The sequence below is a fragment of the Pyrus communis genome, chromosome 5, assembly GCF_963583255.1.
Source record: "Pyrus communis chromosome 5, drPyrComm1.1, whole genome shotgun sequence".
Lineage (NCBI taxonomy): Eukaryota > Viridiplantae > Streptophyta > Magnoliopsida > Rosales > Rosaceae > Pyrus > Pyrus communis.
This window is the reverse complement of record NC_084807.1, coordinates 1,779,824-1,803,550: the sequence shown is the minus strand read 5'-3', so window position 1 is coordinate 1,803,550 and position 23,727 is coordinate 1,779,824. Positions and strand designations below refer to the sequence as shown.

The 23,727-nt window shown below is 35.4% G+C and overlaps 1 protein-coding gene across 2 annotated transcripts; it reads right to left on the bottom strand.

The window, feature by feature from the left end:
* Nucleotides 1–15,812: 15,812 nt before the first annotated feature.
* LOC137734872 (ubiquitin carboxyl-terminal hydrolase 24-like) lies at nt 15,813–20,904 on the bottom strand. Of its 2 annotated transcripts, none has more exons than XM_068474182.1 (7): nt 20,517–20,904; nt 19,336–19,998; nt 18,993–19,180; nt 17,864–18,111; nt 17,085–17,230; nt 16,744–16,920; nt 15,813–16,372 (listed from the first exon to the last, which is right to left on the bottom strand). In XM_068474182.1, exons 1-7 carry the CDS (start codon nt 20,529–20,531, stop codon nt 16,187–16,189), a joined length of 1,623 nt encoding a protein of 540 aa, XP_068330283.1. In that variant the 5' UTR covers nt 20,532–20,904; the 3' UTR covers nt 15,813–16,186. The 2 variants fall into 2 exon arrangements, with proteins under 2 accessions (XP_068330283.1, XP_068330282.1); XM_068474181.1 differs by having other exon boundaries at nt 16,744–16,927; nt 17,086–17,230.
* Nucleotides 20,905–23,727: the final 2,823 nt, after the last annotated feature.

Below are 23,727 nucleotides of genomic sequence, written 5' to 3'. Positions count from 1 at the left end.
AGAAGCGGTCCCTATGAACTTATTCCATGACCCGATTTTCCTGGTCCTTTGATCCTGAACAGTAAGGTTTGAAGAGAATCCAAATTACTCAGGGGGCCAATGGATTGAATTGAACCCCTATTTATTATAATAAAACAATAAAACTATAATAAATAAAAATAAAATATGAAACTTGAGCCAGAATTGTTTAATTGGTTCATGCGAAAGGAAGCTACCAACTAAAGCTACAAATTAAGGTGATGTTTTCATCACTTGAACTTGGTTTTTTAGATTAATTAATATAAACAGCCCTCTAATTTGGACCATCCTACAAGTATTAGTGGAAAATCAACTAATCAAAGCAATGCAGAAGCACTTTTTGGAGCAAAAGGGAAGGGACCACTGCACAAGTTGAAGCAAAGCAAGCGGTCGGGTTGTGAAGTTTTGGGAAAGAAATTATTAGTAAACCCTTTAGAAGAATTGTGCTTTTGGGAATTTCAATTAATTTATTTGGCTTTTGATGTTCGATTCACTTGTTTAAAATGCGTTTGTTATGTTACATATGCATGACATAATCGAAGGCATAGGTTATGACTTGATACAATAGAGTCAAAACATCTCTCTATCTAAAAGAAATGGTGCTCAGTGAAACGATCCAGATTCCACACTAGGTTATGGGTTGGGGAGATAGCGCTGCTCTGTGAAGGAGAAAAAATAACGTCAAATAGAAATGAACATGGTTTTACAGCATGATCACTATATCTTTTTTTTTTTCTTTATCTCTCATCTGTAGTAGAATCCCTAAATTTGAAGATTTGAGGTTTTAACGATTTTATGTGACAATTTGATTGGGTGCAAAAAAATTTAATTAATTTAATATTACATTGTTCTAAAATAATTTTGTAAACATTTTGACAATAAAAACTTCAAATTCTAACACTAAATTTATTTCTTTACAAAAACATAACTAGAATGGCTCCATTATTGGATTATGTCATGCCTATGTCATGACTCCATTATTAGATTATGTCATGCCTATATCATGATCAGTTATTTCTTATCTAAATAAGATTTCAAACTCTTTATAACCATTAGATTAGATTTCCTTATCTCAATATCATCCATTGAATTGTTATCCATCTTCTATCTCTGAGTATAAAATTGAGGTGATCTATTGAGGTCTCTATCCGCCTTTTTTTCATACTAAATCGCACCCCCACTCTTAGCTCCATCTTCTTGGAGGCACAACTTCTCCTCCACACAAATCCATGAATCACACCCTCACTTTCAGCTCCATCTTCTTGGAGGCACGACTTCTCCTCCACACAAATCCATGAATCACACCCTCACTTTCAGCTCGATAAGTCATTCATCTATCTCATTCGCCGCGAGACCGTCTTCGAATTCGAATAGTGTAATCTTCCACCACATACACTTCGTTCCTAAGAGGCCGCAACTCCCTATGGTATGCTGGTTTTGATATTTGGGGTTGGGGTTTGTGATCTAGGAACCTATTTTACTGTTAGTTCTCAACTTATTTTAACTCTCAAGTTTAGGGTTTACATATAGGTAGTATTGTTAAATTTCAGGTAGATGGACCGAGGGCCTACTCTAACAACACTGATATTGTCCCCACTTGGCCACCTTCTCAATCCGTTAGGTGTGGGGTTTTATTGCAAAAGGCCTTGGTGTTAATTAGAGTGGAGTAATTCTATTTAAAGGGCTTGTTAAGCCTTTTGGCCGATGTGGGACAGATGAATTCTAATACTCCCTCGCACGTGAAACCCCATTTTTATGGGTCACACGTGAAGTTTCACACATCGGTAACCACATGGAGCCAAGTTGGGGCTCACCCGTTCGCGCTGGGCTAGTGGCACGTGGCATCTTTTGCTCTATGTGGAGCCATGTCGAGGCTCACCCATTCGCGTAGGGCCAAAGGGGACTCACCCGTTCACGTGGTAGTACGAGCTCGTCCCTTGGCTCTGATACCACGTTAAATTTTAGGTAGATGGGCCGAGAGCCCACTTTAACAACTTTGATATTGTCCCCACTTGGTCACCTGCTCAATACGTCAGGTGTGAGGTTTTATTGCAAAAGACTTTGGTGTTAGTTAGAGTGGGGTAATTCTATTTAAAGGGCTTGTTCTCAAGCCTTCTGGTCGATGTGGGACAGAGGAATTCTAACAAGTATGATAGGATTTTTAGAACCTAAAGAAAGAGTATAAGGTTGTTGTAGTATCGATGCTCATGCAACGTCGTTCTCCATAAGGACTATTTCAATAATTTATGTAGAAACAATTCCAATTAACTACTTAAAATTAAAATTTGAGAAAAGAGATTTTGGAATTGGGTAATATTAAAAACGAATTTTAATTAAAAATAAATAGTAAATTTGCCCAAACTAATACGATAAAAGAAAAGAGTTTTAAATACCAATTCATAAAAGCACTAGGGATCCACCATCACCTAGCAATCCTATGAATGTTAATTACTTATGGGTTCCAGCATCACCTAACAATCCTATGAATTTTAATTATTTATTCATGCTAAGGCTCAGGGCTTCACCCTAACAAAACGAATTAGTTATGCATATTCATAATTAAAATCATAGAAAATATTATTATCAAGAAAAGGATTGAAAACACCTTAAAGTAAAAATCTGAAATCTTCAAAAACCCTATCGATTATTCTCCATCTCCTAAATCGCATAAAAGAAACGTAGCACCTAAACTAAAACCGGCCAAAGCCTTATATCCCTAACATCCATCGCACAATCCCTAAAAACAAGGTCTTTTATTCCAACTAGGAAACTAAATAATAATAAAATATCTTAAAAAAATAAAGTCCTAATTAAGTTAGGAGAATTTGCAAAGAAACAGTCCATCCATGTTTTAGTCTCAAATATCCTCCAAATCCGACCCATGATTGCTTGTTTTGAAGATCGGAACGTTCTAAACACATCTCCAGAAAGCCACGAACCCATCAGATATCATCTTGGGCTCCAAAAATGCAATTCAAGCTCAAAACGTCACTTTTCCAGCACCGTGCATTGCTCCTTTATTTTATTGCTAGAAAATAGCCGCTTAATGGAAAAATCTGATATTTGGACACAATCAAGCTAAGTGACTCACGAACGCCTCCAACTAGAATTACTCCAAAATTCATTCATTTGATCACGTTTTGCTCCAGAGGAAATCGAAAGTCCTATATTGAAAATACAATTCAAAGTATCAAAATTCTTCCAAAATAATAACCAAAATATACTAAGAATAAGGTTAAATATAGAATATAAAATCTACTCATCAAAATACCCCCAAATTTAGCTTTTTGCTTGTCCTCAAGCAAAACAAATCTAGACAAGAAAAATAAAAGCTAATGGACTAAAAACTTGAATAAAACCTAGCTAAAACAAAATTTTCACTTTCAAGTTGCAATCTATAGAAAATATTAAAAATCAGAACATCTTTTCAAAGTTCCAACCAATCCCACCACAGAGTCTAAAGCCATTTAGAATCAATTAGAAAAGAATTCACAAACTTCCTTCGGTGTAAAGTGAACCATCATACTTAAGGAGACTCGACCGAAACTCTTACCTCTCATCCCTTTCATTTAATTCTTCACACACTTATATAATCAATTTTTTCTCTCTATTTTTTTCTTCATAATAATTTTTTTTTTTTTTAGTAACAATAGTGGTCATGCAACGTCGGTTCCCTTAACCTTTCGATCCAACCCATGTAGCAAATTTTAGGTCAATGACTCCCAAACCACTAGGGCTTTACAGCATTAGATGTAGAGCACCCCTAAGGACTTATTAACTCGAGCTGAAAATGTTATGAAACCAACTAACCACCATGCCCTATGCCAAAACTCTACCGTTTAACGCAAGAATCACTGTTAATTAGGCAGGACTGGCCCAGTTACTAAGCAAAGCCTCGGGTGGGACAATTATTACTTCATTTATAACAACTAGCTTTAGTTTATTTAGAACAAAAATTAAAATACACTTAGACAAAATGTAAATGTTCCAATCTCACTCCCCACAAACCATGTTGGTGTGATGTGCAAATTTCAAAGTATAATTCATGAATGAGTGTCTAAACAACGATAAATAAAAAAGACTTTAATGTGAGATTAATCTTCACCATGTCCATTTGTTCTACCGTTTAAAATAAACTATGGATATTAACTTAAAAACGAAAATTTTTAACTGACACAAAAATTAAAATACCCAAAACTTCTACTTTCCCACCCCACACTTAAATCACACATTGTCCTCAAGGTGTGAAAAATAAAAGAAAAATAAAAAATAAAAAGACTATTCCCTAGAACAACAAATTTTTGAAAAAAAAAAAAAGAAAAAAAAACATCGAGCAAAAGCAAACAAAATAAACTAGGAAAGGAAAAATAAAAACAGAAAAAATAAAATAAAATAACAAATAAATGACAAAACAAAATAAAAGGAATTGGACACACCTGGCACGGTTCGAACCTGAACCTGGAACTGAGGAAAGGCGCTGGAAACAAAACAGAAAAAGAAAGTGGAAATTTGACAGGCGATGGGATCGAACTCGTCACCTGGGATGCTTGGGGAAATCGCGCTGACCAACACGTAGAAGCCCAATACATGTGTCAAACTCTAGCAACGGCTGCAATATAAAGATGTAGCAGCTTCATTTGTTATTTGAAACAAAAAAACCCTAGCTGCGTTTAATCCAACATTGGTTTTGCCCTCGAGCCCAAGCCCTCTTCTGTCCATTCCCATCCCCTTTTCAGAATAATAATAACGTTGTTTTTAAGAAACCAAAGCCACTCTCTTTCTCTAGAAAAATCAGAAGGGCTCTCATTTCTCCAATCTCAACCCTCGCAGCCCTCTCTCATTTCTCTCAGCCTCTCACCCGACGCCCATTCTTCCAAACCTTCCATCTCACAGCCGCTTCTTCATACGTGTTTCTCTAACCCATCCATGGAGGAACAAGCGTGCAAAGCTAAGATGCATGAAGGTAAATCACTCCTCCATGTGTGTTAATTTGTTTTTTTCTCGTTTCCGATTTATGGTTGTGAAATGTAGCAAGATCTAACACATGCATGTGTTTAAATCTGTGTGAGGACCCTCCAATCTTGCAAAACCGAGACAAACAATAAGATAAAACATTTAATTTGTTTTTTTCTCGTTTTCGCATGTTAATGAAGATGATGCAGAAGTGCTCGAAACGTCATTCCCTGAACAAGCATCGGGTTCGACTCGTTATTCAATTAGGCCTGAAGGTAAGAAGGCTTTAAAAAAAAAAAAAGTGCTTCCAAGAATGATTATTCAAAGTACATTGAAGAACTTGCTCGCCAAGATGAATTGACTTTAGCGTTGGAAATGGCGAAATTTGAGGCGGATAAGGTTAGAGATGAAGCAAAAGCTGCAGCTATTGAGAGAGAATTTCAAGCTAATGAGAGAGAAAGAGAGCTACTCAGGCAAGAAATGGAACAGGTTAGAGAAGAAAGAATGGCTCAACAAGATCGTGAGATTATGAACACGCCTTTAGAAGGGAAGTCTCCAAATTCTAAATATTTTTGGAAGTCGGAGAAAGCGGACGTGATGCGAAGAAGGCGTGCAAGAGAAGCGAGAGCAAAACAAGATGGTCCTAGCACCACAAGAGAAGATCATCCTAGCATCACAAATTGGTTAAGTGATGATGAATAGAGTAGTTTTTGTAATCGGAGCTCATAATTTTCCAATCAATTTGGGTTGTAATTTATTATTTATTGAATATAGTACTTTATGTTGTTTCCAATTTATTGAATTTAGTACTTTATTTAAAGTGAGTAAATTTATTGAATTTGGTAAGTTATTTATACTAAGAGAATATTTATTTAAATGACAAAAACACACCAAATAAAATTACATAAACATACCGAATAATAAAAAACTCACTAAAGCTGAACTAAAAAAAACATACCAACTAAAATTAAATAAACACACCAAATAAAAACAAACACAATAAATGAACTTAATTATCTTCAGCTTGTTTCAATGTCCACTGGTGATTTATGAAGTCATTTTGCTGGGCATTGTGCATACGTGGCCTTTGAAGTGCAGTATATCGTTGAATGACCAATTCATTGTAACGTCTATCCCTTTCTAATGGCTCATGTTACACGGGTTCTTTGGTGGCGTCATGAGCGCAATATATACATGTTCTTGAATTGTTCATCGTGTTTGGCTCATATTCATCAATGGTATCATAATCGTACTTATCTTCCACAATCATGTTGTGAAGAATGATGCACGTCATTATGATGGATCGAAACGACTCTATATCAAACAATCTGGCAGCACCCCTGACAATCACCCAGCGAGCTTGGAGGATACCAAAACAATGCTCTGCATCCTTCCTACACCCCTCTTGACAGCTTGCAAAGTGTTTTTCCTTTGCACTTCACGGACGTGGTACTGTTTTGACAAATGTTGACCACCTTGGGTAAATGCCGTTTGCTAAGTAGCATGGACCGTCGTACATACGTCTGTTGACGCAGTACGTGACTTTTGGTGCATTTCCTTGTAGGACATAGTTGAACATTGGGGATTGGGCAAGGACGTTGAGGTCATTTTGAGCTTTCGGAACCCCGAAAAAGGAGTGCCAAATCCATCTATCAAAAGATGCCACCGCCTCCAAAATGATACTTTTTGCTCCTTTTCTGTCCCCATAAGCACCTTGCCATGCACTTGGATAGTTTTTCCACGTTCAGTGCATACAATCAATGCTTCCAATCATCCCAGGAAAACCTCACATCTCAGCCTTCTTCAGAAACCTTTGCAAGTCCATGTCAGTAGGTTTCCGGAGGTACTCTGCTGTGTAGATAGATTCGATTGCTTCGCAAAACGCCATCAGGGACTCAAGAATGGTTGATTTCCCCATCCTCGTTATCTCATCCACTTGGTCTGCAGATGCTCCATATGCAAGCATCTGCAAGGTAGTAGTAATTTTTTGCTTATGAATGAGACCCATAGCACCAAAAGCATCATTATGTTGCACAAAGTAAGAATCATGGTTGCAAACAGCAATCATAATTTTGTTGAACAAATGTCGTTCCATTCTAAAATGACGTCTAAAGTACGTATCAGGGAATGCACTATTATCGATAAAATAATTGTCATAGAGTTCTGTACCTCGTCGTTGTCTGCTTCTATCAAGGTTTCCGGAATGGCTGGGCCTGCAGATCTGAACCACAGCTTGGATGACTCGACGGGAATGTGAGGCTCTGCCCATTCTTACTTCATCATCTCTCCTTCTACGCTCCTCATCATCTTCCCTCTCATTTTTTGTCGCTTGGAGATTGAACATTACTTTTGATTGGTTAAACAATTCTTCCTCTTGCTGATCGAGTTCCTACATCATCCTTGAGGAAGAAGAAGACATTGTAAAAAAGAAGTAGAAACTATGAATAATGATAGAGATTTTTGTAAAGAATGAAGCAGAAACTATGAATAATGATAGAGATCTTGAGAAAATTGGTGTGAGATTTGTAAGGATTGATGGTGGATTATATGGAGGATTCAGAAAGGATTAGGTTGTAGATAATGCCACGTGGCATGCCGTCATTTATTAAAAATCTGATGGAAATCTATCCTCAAAGATTGTAAACAGATTATGACACGTGGCGCGACGTGATTGGTTAGTAATCTTATCAAAAATCCATCACCAATAATTGTATTTTCGGATAATGACACGTGGCGCAACGAGTACGATTAAAAATCTTATCGGAAATCCATCACCAATAATTGTCTTTTCGGATTTTATGACAAGTGGCGTAACGAGAACGATTAAAAATCTTATCCGAAATTACAAATAAAATTGTTTTGTATTATTTAATAACTTTTCTGATAATGACACGTGGCGCAACGAGAACGATTAAAAATCTTATCCGAAATTACAATTAAAATTATTTTGTATTATTTTAAAAATAAAAAAAATACTAATATTTTATTGCCTATTATCATGGCTATTGAAGTACAACGGTGGATATGCAAAAGGCGATTACTGTTCATTAATGGCAGTTACTATTCACTGGATGGATTGCATAGTATATTGCCTAGCGGGAGATTTCACACACTGGAACTACTCTTAGCATTGTTTGGTTTTCTCTTGAATGCTTATTTTATGATATTATATATATATATATATATATATATATATATATATATATTTTTTTTTTTTTAATGTCGTATATCGTGTCTTCGCTTTTTAAAATTTGATGTATACCAATGTCGTATCGTAGTGTGCAACATAGCCTAGAACCAATCTTTTCTCTCTGATGTGTCTTTGTGTTATGCTTAGCTTTTCACCCCTCTTTGGCGCACCCTATTTATAAGTGTAGGGTGTGGTTGACACTCATAGTATGATTAAGTCTTCTAATCTATTTGGGATATGAAAGCACACTTGCATTCTTATTCCGTTTTTGCTTTCAGGATTCATAATCTGATTGTACAAGAAAAATCTTTTTAGGACAAGAATGTGTGCACCTTAGCCTTCCTAATACGTTCTTAAAATAAAATAGGACTCTTTAACAAAAGAAGAACCAAGTCATATGCATGAATTGGTGTGTTAGCTTGACAAAAATGTTTTTCTAAATTAATTACCCCCTGTGTTGGAAATATGTTCATGTATATTTCATTTGTCCTTAGTTGTGTAGTGTGCCTTGATACGATTTTGCAAATAAACCATAAACAAACAAGTGACTTTCGCCACCTCGATTTTCCAGGCCTCAAGTCAAACAAAGATGTGGAGAATTTTGACTCTTGCGGAACCACTGGAATAGTTGTGATTTTCTGCGGATTTGTGGTTCCCCTAGAATCAAATCCAAAGCTATAGCTACGCATTTGTGATTTTCTATGGATTTTCTACGGATTTGTAGTGAGGATCTTCCTGACTAGATTTATCGGACCGTTTAAATTTTATTTAATGGTTATAATTATTATAATTTTTAAAGAGATCATCTGTTTGTAACTGTTAGATAAAATTTAAACAGTCCGATAAGCTGGTTAGGAGGATCCTAATGAATCCTGATGGAGCGTTTGTTACTAAGCATCCATAAAGTGTTCGTAAAAGAGAAAAATAAAATAAAATATGCACTTCCACAGAGGGGAGGCTACAGGGGAGCTTGACTGTCAGGGCTATCAGGAAGAAGAACCATCCAAGTGATAAATAATGCAACTAGCTAGTACGATCTCGTGAACCCGCACCTAAGGCTCGTAAGTCGTAACCTACTCAAGGATCCTAGCTTCCGGACCACACCTGGAGCCCCCGAGACCCGGCCTCAGGAATCCTACGTTGGGACGCTGCCATCTGGCGTCCGCCTTGAGAAAGCCATTGGCGAATCTCGTCAGTCGTGACGGTGACAAATTTCCTTTTTCTTTTTTTAATATTAAAAAAAAATTAAAAACTTAAAAAATAGCACTTCTCCTTACCTACCTAATGACATATGGTATACCACTCGTGTTTCGGTAACAAAAAAGATTTTGAGAAATACAAGGGAGACTCTTTCAAAAGTCAAAATCTATATGGACTTTCTGTCATCTCATGTACGAAGAGTCCTACTTTGAGGAAGTCTTATTGGCATTTCTCAAAGATTTTTCCTTATAAACATCCATACATTAATATCATTTTAATACTATATTTTTCTTCTTTCTTTGTTTTTTTTTTTTTTTTTTTTTGATGAACAATATTACATTCTGCTTTCGGTGCTACGAGAGCTGGTTCGGTATGAGATACCAAATCGAAACTAGTATCTCAAATCCCAAACCGAAATTTTTAGGAATGAAAATTTGAAGATCAATTACAAATCAAATTTTCGGTAATCCTAAATTTCGGGAATCCCGAAATATTTTCGAGATTTCAGGACAAATCGGGAATCCCAAATTAAAATATGAAATTATGAATTGTTCTGACTTCAAGCTAAAAAAACCTTATCACCAGATAAAACCAAACAATGCACAAATAGATACAATCACAGAATAATCGATGTATCCAACCAGGATGACAAATACAGAACCAAATGAAGATTGATGAGTAACATGATCGCTTCAATTTTTTCACAAACATCTATATTCATGGAGCACCGACGTGCTAAATAGCATGATCACACCAGTACATTGTCAAGGAATCAATCAAAATCTAATCTGCAGGTAAAACCATAAAAATTGAGACAAATTGTATAAGTAAAACATCGTAAAACAAAACGAAATTTGAGGAATGAATTGAATTACACCATCTGGTGAGCTAGTTCCACTTGCAGAACTATTCTAGTTACGAAATTGAACATAAATACGAAGAGTGTTGCAAGGATTTAAGCACAGAGGTCTTCCATTCTAATACCATTCGAACCCTAAATTAATATATATATTTTTATTTCAGTTCAGTTCGGGATTACCGAACGAATGAAAATGTGAGACCCATTCCTATACTAAAATTTCAGGATCGATTCGGGATTGGGTTTAAAGAATTTGCAGCCTCCATCTTCAGAGAAGGCGATGATCCCTTGAAAGCCAGATTCTCCATCTTCAGAGAGGTCCCTTATTATTGCCGCAACAGGTCCTTCAAATTCCACCCATTTCCTCATCCTAAACTCTAATTTCCAAACGGTTATTCATTAATTTAAAATTTTTAATTTTGCATGCCCGAGGGCGATGCGTATTTCTACAAGGTCTTCAAGGTGTACACGCAACTATGAAAATTTCAGCAAGAAACTCCTCCCCTGTTCTCTCATTCATCTCTCAGCTCTGTCTCTCTCACTCCTGAGGTACATGCCGTTGGATTCCATTTGTTTTGATGAAATCCTGATGGAAATGAGTCTCTTGCCAAGGCTCACAAGGCACTGGAGTGCCCCTGCAAAGCCTGAAAGCACTTTGACAGCTTCATTTTCTCAATGTCAATATCTCCATTTGTGCCAAAAAACATAGCCCGACGCCTTCTTTGCTTGCTCATAGACTTTGTTGTACGGCATACGGTAAAAAATCTAAAGCTACTAGTGAAGAACACTAACAAATTTGGTGCCGAGTTTATAATTCGAACAATTTCGGATTTCAGACTCATCAATCCAAAACCTAATTTGTGTCTAGAAAAAGAAAATTACACGTTAATTTGAGCCAAAATTCAAAATTTAACTTCTCCAACAATCTTTAAGAAATTCACATAACGTTTAAGCCTCTAGCAATTTCATAGCGCTCGACCAATAAAAAGTAAATCAATAGAAAAATTGAAAAATCAAGCTCAGAGAAAGAGGCGCACCGATCGGAAAAGAGGAATGAGGTGTCGCGGCGGATGAAGGCGTGGTCGATCAGAGAGAGAGATTGGAAGTCGAGGAAGCCGAGGATCTGAACGAAGGAGAAGTCGTGCCTCTCGACAGCAAGCTCCGATCCAAAGGAAAGAGGTTATCGTCCGTTCCCTTTCTACAGCAGACCTCTTGGCCCATTCGCTTCCTCCTTTTCCGCCATTTTTCTCCTTCCCTTTCACTGAGCTGTGACAGTTAGGACTGGTTTGGTATTGCTGTGATTTGAAAAAAAACTGATTTTGCTGTACTGTGAGAATAAGCGGTTGTGAAATAAAGCAACAGAATGTTTGGTAAACTTTTTTGTAAAAGTGCTTTTGAAAAAAAAACAGTATTATAATGTTTGGTAAACTTTTATGTAAAACAGATGTGAAAAAAAACCGATTTTTCAAAGCTAGGTTTTGCATCTTCTTGTTTTTGGCTTTTTTTCATCCAAAACTGTGAAAAAAAGCTGAAGCTGAATGTTTACCAAACACAAAAACAGCTCCCAGCTTTTTTTGATACAAGCTTTTTTCAGAATCACCTCAATACCAAACCAGGTCTTAGAGTGGGCATAGTGTGCGGTTCGATCCGGGTCCACCTTAAATTCGAAATCGGAAAACTTCAATGGGATCGATGCAATGTTGTTCTGTTTAAATTTATGAAACAACACAAATGACTTCAAATCTTTTCATCTTAATAAAAAATTATCTGATAACATTATTTATTAACAAAGATAAAAAAAATTTAAAAAAAAAAAAAACACAAATCTGCCCTGGGCGCGCTTACATGCCCACCTTCCACACTCCTCTTTTTTCTTTCGTTGTCAATTGTTGTTAAGGTCATCTCCAACCGAAGTTAAAGGGCTTGTTTTAACTCTGTCATAAAAAATCATCTCTAATAGAGGGCCAAAGGGTATAAGGTCAAACATAATTTATTATTTAAAAATTACAACTTAAATTCAAATCCAACGGATAAATGACATTAGCATGATCACCTAAAGAAGCATGGAGTAGGCGTTTAAGTTTTATATTGTTAAATATTTTTAAAAATGTTATTTAAGTTTCATGTTGTTAAATGAATAATTTTTATGTTGATTAATGTTATTTAATATTGTTTCATATTGTTTAGTTGTTTCATATTACTTAATTTAAGTTAATGTTGTATAATGGCTTAAGAAGTTATAGGAAAAAAATAGAATTTTAAAAAAATATGAAACAAATTTTGTAAAATAGATGTTATAGAAAAAAATGGAATTTAAAAATAGAAATTTTAGGAAAAAAAATTGTAAATAAAAAAAATAAATTATAAAAAAAATTAAAAAAAAAAAAACGGCTAGCTGAAGTTAGATAGTCATTGCATTTGAAAATTTGACCTAGCATTCTTGTCGGATATAACCGACAAGAATGCTCACATTTCTGGCCAACCCTTTGGCCCTTTGGCCTTTTCAGATTTCGTGGGGTCCACGAGCCATCTGGCCTAACCCTCGGTTGGAGACAGTTTTCGAACATTTTTCGACCTTCTGAACCCTTCGGCTGGAGATGACCTAAGAGATATATATATATATATATATATATATATATATATATATATATTCTCTTTTTTTATTAAGAAAAAACTTCAAATTAAATTACATTCCTCAATTTTATTTGTGTGTTGTTGTTGCTCAATAGTAGTTAAGATGATTAGAGATTTTTTAATGTGCCCAGAATATGGGCTGGTACACTATGTATCTTTATATAAGCGGTGAAATTCTTGTGTTAAAAAATTAATAACATAAAAATAAAATTTCTCACTACTTACATAATAACACGTGGTGTACCACTTATATTACGGGCACAACGAAAAATTTCTCCAAGGTGACACACAAGCTCAAGAAATTAGATGGAGAGCTACATGTAATTATTGTAGATATGTAAAAAATGTGTGGGAATTTTTAGACATAATTACCGAGAACATAATCTTCTTAATTTTTTTATTTAAAGGATTACTTATGCGTTCATCGTTTTCAGCGCAATGGGTACTTTTACAGGACCAAACAAGGTCTAAGTTTCAAACTTTATGAAACTGAACCAAGAATTAAACACTATTTATAAAACTGGACCAATAAATACACTATTTATGAAACTAAACCAATAAGTAGACACTATTTATGAAACGAAACAAAAAATTAGACTCTATTTCTAAAACTAAACCAATAGGTGGAAACTATTTATGAAACTGAACTATACATTATTTATCAAACTGAATCAAGAATTAGACACTATTTATGAAACATAACGAAGAATTAGGCACTATTTATGATAGACCAATAACTAAGGCACTATTTATAAAACTGACTTAATAACCCCTGCACTATTTATGAAACATGACCAATAACTAGTCACTTTTTATGAAAATGGACCAATAGCCAGGCACTCCACGACTCTTGGATGGTTCTGCCTTGCTATCTGTTTGCAGTTGGCAATTCCATTTTAACGTCAAATACAAACTAAACAAAAAAGAAAAGAAGCTGAGAATTAAGCTACCTGGATCACAAACCAAAGACTCTTTAGAGATATATGATGAGAAATTATACTCAACCAACGAACCAATTTGCACTATATAATATAAACCCTAATGCTAAGAGTTAAAAGAAGCTGAGAATTAAGCAACCTGGATCATAAACCCTAACCCTAAATATCAAAAGTAGCATACCAAAGGGAGTCGCGGCCATCTTTTTTATTCTCCCCCCTGGCAGGATGATTCCGACCCGAGTGTGCGGATCACGGGAACGGAGTGTACGCGGCGGAAGATCACACCATTCGGGTTCGGAAACGGTCTCACGGCGAATGGACGGATGAAGCATGGTCCAGCGGAGAGTGAAAGTGTGATCCATGATTTCCATTTTGTCAAATCGAAGAGAAGTCAGGAGATTGTGGCCTGTTTAGTTACACTATGTTTGGACGGAGAATTATTTAATTTTAAAAAAAAAACCTCCTTTTCTTGGATTTTTATTTTTCATAAACTGGAAGTTACCATCAATTGGACGGAGAATTATTTAATTTTAAAAAAAAAACCTCCTTTTCTTGGATTTTTATTTTTCATAAACTGGAAGTTACCCTAAAAATTGACGGGGATTGCAATTTTTTTTTTTAACAAATGATTTTATCTTTCAAATTCGTCTTTGGCGAGAATCGAACCTAAAACCAAATTGTTTTTGGTGATAATCGAACCTAAAATCTCTCAATTGCAAGTGGAGATGAATACCACTAGACCGTAATACTAAATGACAATTTTTATTGTATCCCTTGAATTTGTATTATAAGAATACAAGTTTAGAAAATAAAAACATTAAACTGGTCATATAATTAATATCTAATTTACCTCTTATACAACCACTTAGTATTACGGTATAACAATATTTCTTATCGATTATAAATGAGAGGTTTTAGGTTTGGTTTCGCCAAAAACGAATTTGAATCATATTATTGCTAGCCCATTGTGAGGCTAAGTCCATTCCCCTTTCCTTTAGTGAAGATAACATTATTTCTTAAAAAAACAAAAAAAAATTACCTCTTCTACAATGAAATTTGATCTCCTTTTGATTCTTCATATATGTCCAATATTTATGTAAATCATGAATGATGTGCATTTTTGTGTGAAAACTAAGGGCCCGTTTGATATCCTACCCAAAAACTTTGATTGTTCCTAAAAATAATTTTCAAATAACATCACTTAAAAACAGGTTTCTTTTAAATCTCAAAACTTCAAAAAATCTGTTTGGTTGAGTTTTTAAAAATAATTTTTTTAGTTTGAATTCAAACTACCTTGAGCAGAAATTGGAGGAGAGAGACAATTGGGAAAGAGAAGAGATGAAATAGTTGGCGAGGAGAGAGAAAGACAGGGTAAGGGTGAGGAGGTGAGGGAGAGAGCAAAAAATTATGTTGAGAAGGTGAGGAGTGAGAAGAAAGAGAGGGTGATGAGACAAAGGCTAAGGAGGGAGAGAGAAGACAATGTGTGACATGGGGAGAGAGGTAAGAGAGGGTTAGAAGAGGAAAAAGAAAGGGTTAGGAGAGAGCAAACAAAAGATGTTGAGGAGAAAGCAGAAAAAACACTAAAAACTCACTTTCAATATTTTTAAGAAATAACCTATGTTTTTAAGTTAGTTTTGATTCCAATTTTTAAAAAGAATCCTACCATACAAGAATTCAACGCCTAAAACTCAAAAAGTGTTCTTCAGTTAAAACAAGTCCTAAATCCCTTGTGCATTTTTGTGAAAAAACCAAATCTTTTCAAAACAAAGATACCAACTCCACCTCTGTAATCCAATTCAGGGTAATTTCATAATTCACTTCTGAACATTAGGCGGACCCTACTCATTTTCTAATTTCCACAAAGCTAGTGAACTCTGAAATGCTTGGGAAGGCCTGCAATTCGATTCTCCCTACTCCTACCCCATTTGGTAAACACGCCATTGGCGTACCCGCACACCGAAAAATCTTTCTTCACATAATGGTCGTGCAGCAGAACAGGATGTAATTGAATAATTAAAAGCATTCACCAAATATAGTTGAAGATTAATATCAAAACATTCACTTGATATAATTGGGGGCACTGGCCTCTCTCTGTCTCGCTATATAAATATTTATATATATTACATCACAACAAACCTGAAAACTGCTGCAATCAGACAAGTTCAAAGAATTGTTACAGCCATTTTCAAAAGCATCGACGATCGGATGGAGACTTGACCAAAGTTTATCGCATCGACCCCAGGGGCCAGAGAACTGGTGACACTCCATAAACTATATGAACGAGAGGGGTCTCTCCAGTGGGAAGTGAGTTACTCCATGGTTAGCTTCCACAATTGCTCGTAAACGAAGACATAACCCTGTTCATGCAGTATACTACTTGTTTGAACTGCCCATTTATAATTGTTTGTAGATGAGGACATATGCCTGCTCATGCAGTACTTTACCGGTCCCAATTGCCGTGACCGACGCATCGTCAAACCGTAGCCACTGACCGGCATAGAGAGCATCAGTTGTGTAATGTCCCTTTGATGGCTCTCCCCCATGATGAGTTATTGTAGCAACAAGTTTGTATTTTCGACCCTACAGAAGCGAAGGATGGAAAAATAAGCACCAAAAATAGTATTTGAAATTCTGCCTACAACTGCCACTAGGTATGCAAACCCTAATTGAAAACAACAAGACTTGTTACAGCTCGACAATAAGGAAAATTCAGTACTTCTTTTCTTTGGATAGGGTTTAGCGTTATCATTCATGTTTATAGGTTACGTCCTACTCCTACCAGACATCATCCTACCAGACACGTCAAAGAAGACGTACTGAAAACACACTATAACAGCAAACTAAAACTCAATAAAGTATCAATCAGAGTCGATGCACCCTTCATCAAGAAGAAATAAGGGTCACGAGATAAAAGTTCAAAAAGTGTTTAATTAGATATAAAAGAGCATCACCTCAGTATTTGGAGAAACAAGCAATTCACGACCCAACACCAATTCAAGTGGAAAATGCACGGGTTTATCCAGCTTAGTGCTTCCTTGGCTTCCATAACCAAAACGCATCAAGTGCAATATCATTATCTTTGAAAGGGTCTGTATCCTTATTGTTTTGCTTGCAGTCACAATACCACCCTGAAACCGATGTAGAAGGTTAATATTAATAATAAAATGTCATAATGATACAAAGCCTAGGAGGTACCATAGGACTTATATAGTATCTCGGTTGCATTAATACCTTGGAATTCTAACAATTTTATACTGGCATACATCAGAAATTAAAAAATAGCAATGAGTACCTTCCCAGCTGCTGATGTTCGATAACCATCAAGAGTTTCTGGTGCAGAAAACAACTTAAGTGCATCTTCAATGGTACGAACAGCTTCAGGGTAAATATCAAGGTGGAGCAATAAATATGGCTGAACAGTAGCGGAAGCTTTATTTCCTGCTCAACAAAAACCAAATGAACACATAAACTCCAGATAGAATCAACAGTGAGTGGGCAAAAAACTACAGAGCAAACCTGACTGTTGATATCAGGAGTTCCTTTCGATGGACCAGTAAATAGATACTTTGGTTACAAATATGATTAAAAGCTTCAGCTATACCTCTTCATCTAAAAAATCCCTAGGAAACAACAGAAACATTTTAAACTACATTTCCAACTAGGAAGTCCTTGACATTGGTGTACATCATCTAGAATGCCAAATATGGCATCTAACTTGGAACCACAGAAATAACCATGAATTCCTGCAAAAACTCATGTATCATAGATAATTTAATTTTTCTTCAATTCACAGGTCCACAGGAAATATGGAACTCAAAATCTGGAAAATCAGAAAGATATACTGTTCAAGCTGTATTTAAATTTAAAATTTTCAGACATGAAACCGTGTGAATCAACATTAACTGTTACCTATTTGACTTATGAGGAAAAACGAAAAAGTTAAGCTACTCTAGCCTGAGAATGCAAGTGCTAACGAAAAGAATTCAATAACACAAAGATATATCTAACAAAGCTGCTAGCAAAACTATAAAAACTTAAATGGCAATAATAATAATAACGCAACCGCCACACCTCTTGCCTTCACCACACTTTTCAATTGTCCTCCAAAAATATCACTCAATTCTGAAGGAACAAAACTTTGTGTCCTGGTTATTGCAGATGTATTCTTTGGACCAACTGTCTCCCATTCATCATCCTCTGCGGAAGATATGAGAGTTGATTTGCGCCCGTTAATGCTTGGGGATTGTCCTTCACGCTTAAGTAATTCACCATGCATCTGATCCATGATGAAGCTAAGGAACTCCTGAGCATCTTCTTGTCTGAAAAAACACCAACAGTTTCAAAAGGAAACTTAATATAGAAACTGGAAACTTCCTCTGTAAGCTTTCAATTATATTTCTGAATAATTGATTTGTACACTGTGAAGACATATATATATAGCCTTTGGCTATTTACAAAGATACCCCTTAACTGCCTAACCTTATAACAGTTCTAACTAACCACAAACATTAGCACAGCTAATTACATTTAGAGATAACAAACTATTTAACAGTAACTGAAATGGGTGACTTGTCATTTTCCCTAATACTTAAAACAAATCAAAAGTAGAATATAGACATATAGATATAATGGCCATAGATATGCTGGGCAGAAAATATTGGCAGTAAAAAATATTGGCCAACTCAAAATAATAGAGAAGATTAACCTATTTGTTAAAAAGTTTTACGATCAACAATTAATTTCTAAAAACTCAGGGTCTAATCCCGTACTACACATTACATTCCTTGCAATTGGTGTAACAATCCAAAAACAGAAAGGAAAACATAGCAGGTTTTCAGAAAATATGACAATATATTCAGTGGAAACACCATAACTGCAGGCATCTTGATTGTTCTATATCAGACGGTGGCATTTTTTCTAACCATCACACAAAATTTCAAGCATGAGAATTGTCAATCAAACTTGATAATCCGGAGCAAAAACTATAACCTATCAACAGAAATTTTACAAAAACACAACAAGGTAACAAAATTACAACTGACATAATTGAGAAAAAAGATTGCAATCCATGTCTGACCTTTCCTCTTTATTTAGAAAGACTAAATAAAATTAATCACCAAATATACAGGGAATAAGAAGGCTTAAGATATAAATAAAAAAAACTAGAACTGAAAAGTATCAACCAATATCAGACACAAACCTTGGCCTGCCGGAGATGTTAGTTGGCACATCTGGAGTGAAATTCTTAAGAACGCCTTCAAACATGGCAGGGCTAAAAGGCCTACCAGTCTCGAGAACACTTGCATCTTTGTTCTTCGAACTTGAACCACTAGGCATGTCAAATTCAGAGACGAACTCTGCAAATGCACTCAATGTTGGAAAGTCAACCTAATCAATTCAAGTTTAAACGAGCAACATATCAGTCAAGTGATTTGTCAGAAAAAGAACCAGGGTTAAGCTAGGTAGCTACTCATTTCTGAGCAATTCTCCTAAAACCACAAGCCAAGGAATTGAACAAACAGATAACAATGAGGAGAAAGAACCTTAGGAACTTTGAGTGTTCTTAATTCCTGAAGAAGCTGAACAAAGGGAGAGCATGATAGAAGGGCCTGCAGGGTTGCATTTAGAAAGCACAGATTTCCTGAATTGATTAGACCACGAGGCAACAAGATTTTAGAAACAGTGACAGGCGCATTTGAAGCCTTCTGAAGTTCCCCCTTAATCTTAGAAACAGATAAATCATCAACACAGCCATTCTGCTCTCTATTCTGCAATTCCAGACTTGAAAATTGATTGGAGAGACCACCTTCGTCTTTGGATAAAGGCAATGAAGTTAAGATAACATTATCAGTTGCCACCACTTTCACACCATTACTATGGGCAGAAACATTAACATAATTATCAGTACATCCATTTTCTGTCAGAGTGGCTGTCGATGCAGGTAAATTATCATCTGCTGCTGTTACAGCCTTAACTTCATTCTGCTTATTAAGTGAACTTAAGGGCTGAGATTTGGTGAGCGCTTTCAAAGAACTTTTCTGTCCGCTTGATTCACCATTAAATTCACCAGAAGATTTTGGAGTAACAAAATTTATAGACCCAAACTGCAATACATTCTTTTCCACAGGCTTTTCTGCCTTCCCAGGTGATTGCTTTAGCAGCAACGACCTGGTCTCATCTTCAGAAAATGACCCAAATACTAGCAGCTGCAGACAAGAAATAACAACAAAAGTCAGCAGGCTTTCAAGCACATGAATGAAAGAGTAAAACCCAAACCAATAAAAACATTAGTATTCAAAATCACATTATAACCTAGCAGTAAATCAGCACGAGTTCGGGCAACCAGATGCTGACACAGAAATGATCATAAAAACTTTACTTCTGCATTATTACTCAACAGATAATTTAGAGCCTAGTGAGATACAACAGCTATTGTCAAAACGGAGTTGCCATCGCCATCACAATAAATTTCCACAATTCATATACATTTTAGTTTTAAACTTGGCAAAAATGAAGGCAAAAACACCCAAAAACTTCGCATTCATCACCAGACCAATAGAAGTTTCATCCAAGCACGAACTAATTCACAGTCACACTACCCAAATTTACAACCTTCCTAACTAAAAAACTCCACAAAACAAGTAAAAATTCATCGAAATAATCCGCCTCAAACGAAAATCATAACGGAAATACAAACTTGTCAAATGTGAAAGAGAAAACCCACCTTAGAATCACTCATTTCGTTTGCAGAACCGAATCAAAAACTCCAGAGACGCCCAACGAAAAGCAGGAATTTTGTGTGCGAGAAGATTGAGAATAAGGAACAAGTATGTGGAAAATGTCAGAACCGGAACCAAGAATTAGGGTTTTGTGAGGCCCTGAAGGAACAGAGGAGAAGAGAAGGACGTCGATTGAAGACATGAAAGGAGAGGGAACTGAGAGATTGGTGAAGGGAGAGAGCATTTACCGAAGAAACCCTCTTCAAGAACCTCCTCAACAAACCCTAACATCGACTGCACAGAGAGAGAGAGAGAGATGATTAGGTTTAGGGGACGGTGTGGAAATAGACCTCTTTGTGTTCGTTTAGGTGAGGACCTGTTGAGCATGGGCATTAGAGCATTTCCAGCGTGGGATGGCTCCCAAGGGCTACTACCTATTAAATCCCCTTCAATGAATAATGAATAGTAAATGTCTTTAATTAACAGTAATTATCTTTTATATTTTCATTTTTAAATTGAATAGTCATGACAATAGACAATACAATATTAGTATTTTTTATTTAATAAAATAATAAAAAAATAATTTTATTTGTAATTTCGGATATAATTTTTAATCGGTCTCGTTACGCCACATGTAATTAAATTAGAGACTACAATCAAACGTATTTGAGAAAATATAAAATTGTAGTCTAAGGTGGAAGATAATGATAAGAAATTTATAGAAAAATTAAATCATTTTTTTAATTTTAATTTTTTTCAGATTTTTTATTAAATTTTTACATTTTTATTAAATTTTTGTTTTTTTTATACATTTTTTATTAATTTTATAACGTGGTTGATGTCAGCCTTGCATCAGCACTCTCAGGTACTCAGGCTGTTGATTCCTGCCTTCCCTCTCCCATGGGCCCGCCCCTAGCCCAATTGTCTGCATGGGCTCGAGCAAGGGAGGCTGCCTATTGGGTGTTTTTGGTCCCCTATCCGCCGGGCTATGCCTTCCGATGGACTTGCTCTTAGGCAAGCGCCTATTTCACCTGTGCATCGAATCACTTTATAATAAGTGCTTGTGTTAGAAGAAAAATGATTTTCACATATTTTCTTTTAGCTTTCAGCACATTTTTGCTCATTTATGTTTATTGAATTTTTTTTTTATTCAATTTATTAGTTAGAAATCGATAGAAGTGTGTAGGAGTAGAATAAAAGTGTGTGAACCACATTTATTGTTAGAAATGTCTTTTTCGTAAACTGCTGAAATCTATATTATTTATTAAGGGACCATTTGATAAGTTTCGTTTTTAATTTTTGTTTTTATTTCTTTTAAAATTAAAAAAAAAATGATAACTATTTTTATTTTTTAATTTAAGAAAATAAAAGAAAAAATAAAAGCTATTTTCTAGATTTTGTAAATTTTGGTTTTCAATTTTAGTTTTTTTTTATTGGACTGTTCTTTGTATATGTGTTTTTTATTTTATTTTAGAGGACCTTTCGTGTTGTTTATGGGTTTCAAAATGAGTATTTATCAAATATAGCCAAATATTAGCCCTTAATTTCAAAAATGTCATTTTTTATAAAAGCTTTCAAATATATCCAAAATATCACTTAAATAGACATAAATAGCCTTAAGCTTTTAAACCTAATAAATTATAAAATCAAAATATCGAAACCCTTTTAGATTAAGAATTCTCACGACAAAACCTAAAAAATGGTGGAAACGTGAGGCATCGACGGTTGGTGGAGACATAGATGGTTAATTTCTTGCATTTTTCCTTGTCTACGTTTTCTTTTTACTGTTGTAGTTTTTTCCTTCGTATTTAATTTTCCCCTGCAACTTGAAGAAACAAAAACATGAGGTTTTATGATGATTGTAACACGGTTTACACTCCATTATATATTTATTTTGAGATTAACATCTGAATAGTCATGAGGTTTGTATATTTTGTGGTTTGCAATACTTGCCTTGAGAGATTTATCGAGTTTTCCTGCAAGGGCCAATAACAAGGTTGTTTTCCCGCAGCCATGGGTACCAAGAAAATCATGTACTACATTTAGAAAATTTAGGGTTTACTTTATGATATATATATATTTATTTATTTATTTTGTGTTTTTTTCTTTTTCTTTTAGTCTACAATTGTCGATTAACTGTACCAATAATTTGGCCAATATTAAATTAATTTTTTCAATATGTATGTCACTTTCTTCTTTGCTTATTGTTTTGCTTATATTTCAGGAAAATGTCTAGTAATATGCAATCTGATGAACTCAGCTCTAACCGATCAGATGTTCACAAGGGTAAAAATATTGTACATGAATTAGACATGGCAAACCTATGCAATTCAGATAAAGAGATAGTTATAGGTCAATTGTACGAGACTACGGAGGATTTAAAAAAAAAAAGTTGGGTACTGATGCTATGAAGAACAATTATGAATTCAAAGTGAAGAGATCAAGCAAAGAAAGATTTGAAGTTGGTTGTGTCGGCGATGAATGCAAGTGGAAACTATGTGCCTCTAAATTACGACAATCATCTTATTTCAAGGTCAGGAAATACATTACTATGCACTCATGCTCATTAGACGTTATCAATTGCCATCATCGACAAGCAAGTAGTTCTCTTATTGGTCAATGCATAAAGTCTAAGTATGAGGGTGTATCACGAGTACATAGACCACGTGACATCATAGAAGATATGCGGAAGGACATAGCTGTGAGTATAAGTTATGTGAAGGCTTGGAGAGCTAAGGAACATGCAATGGAGTTGGTTAGGGGATCACCAGAGGAATCTTACGCGTTACTTCCATCTTATTTTGCTGTGTTAGAAGCCAAAAATCCAGGTACTATAACACATATTGAAAAGCACATATTGAAACTGATGAGAATAATTGTTTTTTGTACTGTTTCATGTCACTTAGACCTTGCATAAGAGGTTTTCGAAGTGTTATTAGGCCAGTAATAGCAGTCAATGGGACGTTTTTAAAGGGTAAATATATTGGCACCCTATTTGTTGCTACATGTATGGACGACAATAAACAAATATACCCTCAAGCATTCGAAGTTGGAGATTCAGAGAATGACGCATCATGGAATTGGTTTTTGACAAAATTACGAGGAGCAATTGGGGAAATTGATGACTTGGTGTTCATTTCTGATAGACATGAAAGCATTTGGAAGGCTCTCCCAACTATTTTTCCCAATGCCCATCATGGTGCATGCATATTTCAT

Bases quoted from the DNA above. Each gene is read 5' to 3' on its own strand.
- LOC137734872 (XM_068474181.1), bottom strand. The intron at 18,112-18,992 runs GTTTGTGTCTGA...GTGTTTTTTCAG, and splicing joins AACATCTCCGGCAGGCCAAG to ACAAGAAGATGCTCAGGAGT. The intron at 16,373-16,743 runs GTGATGCTCTTT...TCGCTTCTGTAG, and splicing joins TTGTTTCTCCAAATACTGAG to GGTCGAAAATACAAACTTGT.